This window comes from Habropoda laboriosa, unplaced genomic scaffold (assembly GCF_001263275.1).
Source record: "Habropoda laboriosa isolate 0110345459 unplaced genomic scaffold, ASM126327v1 scaffold65, whole genome shotgun sequence".
Taxonomy (NCBI): domain Eukaryota; kingdom Metazoa; phylum Arthropoda; class Insecta; order Hymenoptera; family Apidae; genus Habropoda; species Habropoda laboriosa.
This window is the reverse complement of record NW_017100254.1, coordinates 1,608,442-1,617,156: the sequence shown is the minus strand read 5'-3', so window position 1 is coordinate 1,617,156 and position 8,715 is coordinate 1,608,442. Positions and strand designations below refer to the sequence as shown.

The 8,715-nt window shown below is 37.6% G+C and overlaps 1 protein-coding gene across 1 annotated transcript in view; it reads left to right on the top strand.

The window, feature by feature from the left end:
* The window catches only part of LOC108572322 (aryl hydrocarbon receptor nuclear translocator homolog), a 54,828-nt gene that overhangs the window by 32,765 nt on the left and 13,348 nt on the right, over nt 1-8,715 (top strand). The window contains exon 3 of the mRNA XM_017934536.1: nt 3,751-3,831. Within this exon, the coding sequence (XP_017790025.1) occupies nt 3,751-3,831 (81 nt within the window). The remainder of the gene's footprint in view (nt 1-3,750; nt 3,832-8,715) is intronic.

The following is an 8,715-nucleotide window of genomic DNA, read 5'->3' as shown; positions in this document are numbered from 1 at the left end:
TTTTTATACTCTATATAAATTTTAAAATCTTATACTTTTATGCTTTATAAATTTTTAACACTCTCTTGAATATACCCACATTTATTGCGTTACCTTCCGATGATTTGCGAGAACTGAGGCTATATACATGTGATAACGTATCGTCAACATTGTGTTAAAACTACTTTTAGTGTGTATAATACTCTTTAAGTACATTTATTAGATATGGTCTCTTAGTTGGTGGCTTTGCCAAGTTCAGTTAGTAGATTATTGTTTTGTATTCGAAGTCAAGCTTTACTCGTCAGAATCCCACTTGGGAATATTATTTAATAATTCTTGCAACTCGTTTTTGAAGCTTATCTTCAAGCATGGGCCATCAGCTTTTGCGGTAGAACTGACCATGTTACCGGAAGACAACCATACATGGACTTTGGTCATATTTATCAAGAAATCGACCAAATTATACTTAATAAATGTTACGAGTATATTAAAATTTAATTATCTTCTATATTAGAGAATAAATAGACTCTCAATAATCGTATGAATCCAGAAAGTTAAATTTTTCTTTGAAGTTCTTCGTAAAATTGAGATTTTCTCGTTTGATTTGTTTTTCAAAATAACATCGACCGTCAAAACAGATAAAAAACCGACAATAATATAAGATAAAACTCATATAAATAATTCCTGTTTCCAGCGAGTTTTACTTGCTTCCGATGATTTAGTGTCCTGATAAAACAGATCAAAATCAGAATCAGAGACTCCATTCCCACGGCGTTCGCGGCAACAAATTATCGAATGCTCCGCGATCCGAGAAATACGGAGATTTGTGATCTGACTACAAAATCTACACGTGCACGCGGCCCCTCTGAATCACTAGACACTTTCACCGTGCTACCACGATCGATATCCAAAATGTCGCAGCTGGTAGAACCTCTCTAGCACACTTGAAACTCGTTCTCCAATTTCAATCCAATTATTAATATTTCAAGAATCAATCACTGCCAGTGCGAATCATGAAGAAATAAAGCATGTCATGTGGATTTCCATTGTGGAAAAGTAAAATTCCAAAATAACTAATATTCTTCCTGCAGCACAAGATCTCCAACACAATTTCCAACAACAAAACCATCAAATCGCACGAATCTAATCGAAGAAACGCCAAAAATTTTCTTCAAAACTTTGTGTCACCCCATCCCACTAAACATCCTCGCCACCCAAGCCCAAGAAATCCGAAGCATCTTCCCATACCCACCGACATATGAATGAGTCCCAAAACTGACCCTGTACGTCGGTAGAATCCCCCGGAAAGCGTTCCGTTCTCCAACGTCGGTCCATGTCCGGGGACACCGCGTTGCCTGCTTACCAAGCATGCATACGTATCTGCTAAGTCGACATAATACCGCGGGCCGCATCATTATGTACTCCATAAGTCTCCGGGCCCTATCGTCTCTCCTCGTCTCGCTGTAACCGCACTGCACGAGTGGAAAATGGAGAAAAAAGAAAGGCAGAAAAAAAGCTTCGAGGCAAAGCCAGACGTATACACATACACAGTGAAGGGAAGAGTGGTTAGAGGGTTGAGGAGGGGGGAGTAGGAATATGGGGCCTACTCGTTGTACCCGGATACACTGACTACGGGCCCTACACTACCCCCACCCCGTGCTCCAAGACCCCTAGGACGCCTGGTGGGGGGCAGATGCTGGCTACAGAGTTCGCCGTGGCGTTCACCAGAGCAAAGAAAGAGAAAAAGAAGGTGGAGGAGGGAGAGATAGATAGGGAAGGAGGAAGGGGATCTCTTTCTCTCTCTCGCTCTCTTAGTTTTTCGCTCAGGGTCAGAGGCGTACATCAGCCGCGCGAGTATAGTAGTATGCTACGCTGCTGGATAATGGACTGACGATCAGGCCCACGGATTTCTAGGCTTCACCAATGAGAGCATAATTTTCTATCCTGCGATTAATGCCGGAAAGTTTGAGCGAGGGAATAACACGGCTGACTACGGGTAACGAGACGTCGATGATGGATTTACGACGCCTCCTCTTCTGTCCCTTCTGTCTCATGAAATTTTTTGTTATTCTACTTTTTGTTTGGTTCTTATTGCTTTGAGTTTTATTTATTTTTTCATTTAATTTGTTGAACCCTTCAGCTTTATTTTGGGTTTTTTTTTGTAGAGGGTTGATTTTTTGGAAAAGCTTTATTCTTGTTTCTGATCGGTTTTGTTATTATTAGTTACTCTATATTCTGAAAGGTTTTTGATTTTGATTTATAAAGAAGAAATGTTTGCTTTTGAGGAAAATTGAGTCATATAACGTGTCCTCTTATTCTTCCTCTTTTGTTGCTATTGACACTTTTCTGATTTTTGTTCTGGACATTGTTACGAAAGGAAATTATGCTTTCAAGGAAGATTGAGTCGTGACGAATAAGAGTGGATGGAGTTGGAGAGGCGGGCTGGTCGATAACGGGTGATGACTTCCTTTAGAGTCCTCGCGTTGCATATTGATTGCTCTATTAGTGAGATTTCTTCCTTATTTTTCTCAATCTTCTTTTCCTTTCATTAGATGATCTTTATCATGCTTTACAGTGATTACGAACTAAAAATTTTCTTTCGTACGTAGTTACGTTAACACAAAATATCTTCTCCAAAAGAAAATCCAAAAAAATTGTTTCACTTAAAAAAATATTCACAGTAGTTTAATAATCTATTGTGATGAAATGGAAAACAATAAAAAGAAAAATTGAGTGATCTTGAGTGTCTAAAATATTTAAATACGTGAATCAAACATTTTTGCAATCTAAGTTCAGAAACTTTTGTTACACACTGTATTACTCAAAAACCAAATGAAACAATGAGCTACAGGTGCCACGTGGCATTGGGGATCGGCATCGATCGACACAGAAGACCATCCTGATTGCGTAAAAAGTCACGCGAAAACTTTTCCGCCGTTCGACCTTCGTTCAACTTCAAACGAGGAACGATACACTCGAGGTCCATCTTGTATACTGTCCAATAATCGCGTATTCTGCTAACGTTGCGAATAAATGTCGCGTCGTCGATACGTCGCAGTGTAATCACTTCCGGATTACCAAACGCGACGCGAGGCCTTACAAAATTGGCCGTCGCCTATCCAACTTCCCCAAATCTGGATCGTCGTGTAACAGTAAGCTCGAATAGAGAGAGGACTCTCTCATGCAATATTCACGCCCGCGTTCTGCTCTCTATAACGACCAACACTACGAGGAGGACATTGTTGCGTTCACGTGTTCGAGTTCCATCGATGAATATGGCTTTCCATATGAAATTTTAGTGGAATTAAACACTTCCCTTGTATATTATATTAGGTTGTACCACGTGAAATTGTTATATTTGTAGGTCGAAATAAATAATGATGTATTTTCAAAAATAATTATCTTTATTTAATCAAAATATGCATCATTAGTATTAATTGGTTTATTTCTTTTGACAATTTTCTTGTATTATAATTTATAAAGGAGTTGTGTTGAAGTTTGGTACGTATTCTCGCGGAGATTTCAACGCGTGTCTTGTGCGTAACCAGTTGAATGGAGAATTGATTTAGATTTTATTGTTAGTGAGAGTTGAATAATGTTGGAATATTTTCAATACAAATTTACTCTCAATTATCAATTTTTCATGCTACGAATATTTCATGATCTTTGAAAAATCAAATTTTTGAAATTTCTCGTGGTAACAATAAACGAATGACTATACCAGTAATTAGACATTTTTCTAACTGATCATAAACGCTTGTATCTTTGCAGATCCGACGAGGATGATCCCAACGGGTGTAAATATAGAAGGCTGGAGAACGAGAATGTACAGGACAAAGAGAGATTTGCGAGGTGAGTGTCAGGCTCGACGTAACGTGCATGCTTTTCGTCTTACGATAAATGAGAGGTGTCGGTGAACGGGTTAAACGTCCCCTTTTTTTTTCTTCCCCGGAAAAATGCATCCTCCATGAACGTCTTCTGTAAGATTCTTTGCAAAAAGAGAAGCATTTGCATGCTAGACGGGGGGAGTTCGCTCTTTGAAGACTTGTAACCTGAATGAAAAATCTCGTTACGTATGGAAGGTTTATTTAAGAGTTTCGACACGGTAACTGTAGCTTTCAATGTTATAGAGGCAAATTTTTAAATTAGAAGGAAGAGATTTTGTAAATTGGGACACAGAAATCATACAAATTTCAGAAAATTGATAAAGGAAAGTTTGAGAATAGAAAGAAGGGGCTTTAGAAACCGCAAGTAGGAAATAAAAACAATCCTCCAGATTTCACTCGTATTACAAAATAGAGATCAAAGCATCCGGTTACTATAAGTAATCTATTCACCCAGGTTTAATTACTTCGAACCCCAATTCCGTCATATTTCCCTCACCATGAATCTCCTTGAAGTCCCCAAAACAACTTAAAAGAAATCCAAAGACACCCAAAAAAGAAAATATCCATTCTCCAACCTTTTAACTCTCTCTATCATCCACGAACCCCCCTCTAATCTCATAAAATCGTCAAAAGAAAAAAAAGAAATCCGTATGTAAAATCTTCAAAACGACTTTTGACCACGTTTTCCCGTTTCTCGATGAGTGAAAGAAAGAATGAAAGAGAGAGAGAGAGAGGGAGAGTGTCAGTCTCCTTCCTGATAGCCAGCGCGGAGACGGCATTGTTAATTCGTCTCACGAAATCGTGGGCCAATATGTTCCACCGGTACACCCTGTACATGGCCGGGCAAGTACGAAGATACATACATACCTACATGATACCCGCCAATGTGAGTCGATAGCGGAATGGGAAGCCCTCCAGGCTGCTCCAGCGTGGGAACACGGGCCACTTATACGCGCGCGTCGTTCGCATAAGTCTCGTCCATGGCGAAGACACCGGCCATCTCGATCTCGCGACGCGATAGTCGCCGTTGACACGCCGCGTGGATACGATGGAAATGATACGCGACGAAGAATAGATATTACACGTTTCAACAATTCATGGATCTTTTGATATTGGGTACACTGGGTTGTGTGGTTATAGGTTAGGATATGTTGCATGTACTGTGTCGAGGTACTCTGTTCTCACTACCCTCTCAAAATTAGAAAATTGACGTTGAAAGAGAGAAGAAGATCGAAATTCTACTTCAAACTCTAAGAGAGGTAAAGAAATTATTATGTCTTATTATCATCTTGGATGGCTTTTATAAGTTGAAGAATTCTTTTTGCAAACGAAAAGAGGTGAAAATTGCACCTATAAGGCCAAAGAAAGTAAAGAAGGCGTGATTTTTAATGCTTCCTCAAAATTCCAAAATTTTCTCTAAATCGGAAATATCTAAATTGCACTCCCAACTTTAAGAGTGGTAAAGAAGATATTCTTAGTATCCTCTAGAAATTCCATAATTTTCTATAGAAAAAAAAGCCATAAAATTGAAAATATTCAAATTCTACTTCCAACTCTAACAGAATTAAATAAAACATCATCCCCAAAATCGTCTCAAACTTTCAAAATTTTCTTCAGAAAAAACTGCGAAAAAATGAAAGTATCAAAATTTCATCTCCAACTCCATAAGCATGAAAGAAGACATCAATCTCAGCACCCTCTGAAAATTACATTTTCTTCAAAAAGAAACATCAGTCTCAGTATCCGCTCCAAAATCCAAAAAATTTCTTCAGAATAAATGCAACAAGAAAATATGAAAATTCCACTTCCAGCTCCACGAGAACTAAAGAAGACATTATGACTCTGTCTTACTCATTTTCGATCGAAAGGTATATTCGCCATGGACAGAGACCGGTAACCGAGCATTTGCCGTATTTTACATTCGCCCCGGCCACAGGGGCAGCAAACTAAGGGGGAGTACTGATTGCACGACGGCCACCGTACGTACGCGTTTCATGGAAAATGTTGGCGGCGATGTCGCGAGTACCGGGAGAACCTCACTTTTAACTTAATAACGCAATTACCGCCTGCCGCCGCAAGGCGTGCAACCCTCTTATCCCGTCTCCTCCCCCGCTCTAACCTCCTCCTCCGCCATTTTCTTCCTTTCCTCGCGTTTCTCAGACGTTTTCGGCCGCCGCAATGGCCGCGATAAACCACGAACTCGAGAAACTTGATGGACAGATTCAACTTTTCTTTCCTTTTTTTTCTTTTTGGTGAACAGGTTTTTTTTAGAAAAAGACAAGGCTTGTACAATAATTTCTATGGTGGTTGAACCTCTATAACCCCATTTTTCTTCGTTCATTACAATTTTACATTTTTATTGGAGATGCAAGAGTTAATAATTATTTTAAAGAAATTGATAACGATTTTGAAAAAGAGAACGATTGATAACGAAACTGATAACGATAAATAACGAAATTGATAATGATTTTAAAGAAATTTAATTGATTAAGGAAGAGTGATAACGTGGTAGTATAACAATAAACAAATAAAATGAGATTTTTCAAATATAGATATATGGTACGTAATTTCCAAATCACATGGTGTTGTAAGGGGCTCGAGAGTGTGGAGCAAAGAATAGTTATTTGGGTATTGGATTTTGGTTTTTAGAGTTTTTTGATGAATAATTCTATTTTTAATATCAACAAATTATTCTCTCTTTTTTACGAGAATAATCTCTTTCATTGTAACATTGTCAAACAAAAAATGGCGACGTTCAGAGCGAAAACTGGAACCGTTTAGGGCGCAATTTCACTGGAAGCCATCGTCGCGATACGATCGTTCACTGGCGCGCGGGGATAATAGAGAAATATTGTTTGAACGATAAAAAAGATCAGGATTCGCCGATGGAAATGATTTCCAAGCTGGTTACAGTCATTAGTATCTTACGGTCTTCCATTATCTGTAATGTCAGGCTTGTTCTTACCCGGTATAATGGAATTATAAGACTCGCACAGTTAATGGCGGTCAATGACAAGACGAATAACTCAAACAGAAATATCAAGAAAATCATCAATCTAATGATAAATTTTCGCGACAGTCATTAAAATAAAATTATTCTACATAATCAAAAATTCTTCTTAATTTTGTTTATTTTTTTGTTAAACGAGTTCAAAGAAGTTATGATATAATTATAGTAAAGCTGAAAAGAATTTTTTAAATTCATCAGTGTATGGAATAATATAAATATATGGAATAATAAATTATGTGTATGTATACAAGGGGTTAGAAAAGAGGGTATTGAAACGATCATTGGTCAGCTTATGGTTGCCAGGCAGTAAACTCGAAGCAGGGGAAAATTTATCGTTCGACACTCGCTAGGATTATAACATCTTCGTTCAGAAATGATTTAAACGGCACTCAACGCGTCGCATATTCGACGTGAGATTGCTCGTTCCGACGTTCTATTATTTTATGAGCCGGTTTATGCGCCATTCAGTTTATACGGATCACGGGCAACAGCCGGCGACACTTTTCCGGGCTCATGCGATCCGATCAAATGATTTAACTGCCTTTCTGAACTCATTTTCATATACATCCGACGAATTTCTGATTGAAATTATTTTATAAATTCTTTTAAAAATAAAATTTTGAACATTTAACTTTCGCATTCAATTGTTTAATGGAACTTTTCAACTGTTTTAATTATTTTATTTAAAAATGAAATTTAGGACATTTAATTTTTTAATGGAACTTAAAAATGCAGTTTTTAGGCAATTACACTTGAATCTAATTTTCAGTCTCCAATTTTAGTGATTAAAGAAAAGAATTATATTTTTTATTGGAATATTTTTGTGAGTGCCTAAAAATACATCAATTCTCAATATCTTTACGTCTAACATAACTCACATTTCTTTCATAATATATCAACATTCATACGTGCATTGGTTGATCTTTTTAGATCCAGAAATCATTCCTTCTTCAAGCTATTTAAATTCTAATTTTTTAACAAAACTAAAGGATCCCAAATAAACAAGAAATTAGAATAATTTCTTTCGTGACGCAATAATGCAAATAACAATATAAAAATCGATCGTGAAATAATAAAAACACTTTGAAGAGCTGTAATATAATGAATTCAAAAGTCCAAAAATTAAAAATTCGAAAATGTGATAAAAAGAAACTCGAATCGATCTGGATGGAAAGCGCAGAAACTGGCATCGGTGTTCCATTTGCATGCGGAATATTAAGATTTGGTATAAATCATCGATGGCTCGTTAACATACGTCCGCGAGTGGAATATACATTTGATAACGAATAGGATCGCATTAAACGGTCCTCGATCGATTCATAATTCATTTCATTGTTCCTAACCAGACAGAGACAGACATAGCAGAGTCTATAAGTTCTATCGACACGCTGGCAGAGGGACTGGATCGTTAGACGAATCCATAATTCACGTGCGGACGTTGTCATTTATAGGATTGCCTCGTAATGCCGAGAGTATCGATGATGATCCGAACGATCTCCTTGCGATCTCTTTTTCGTACAGACGTATAGGTAAAGTACATACGTGTGTTCCAAGTGTATATGTGTGTCGAGGAACTCGTTTTTTCCCCCTTAGAACGATTTTATGTGTGCGGTACGTGCATTTCAGTGCCGACTTTGTATCATCGTAATGCAGAGATCGATATACAGGGTGGGTGCACCTTTGGGTGATCTGATATATGGAAAATGAAAGTTGCATGCAGATGAACATCTTTAAATTGCACGTTTTTCTGAGATTTTTAGATTTGTTGGAGATGATTGAATAAAAATGTGTTCAGTGAAAAATTCTGGCTTAGAAGTGGGGATTATTAAGAAGAGAATT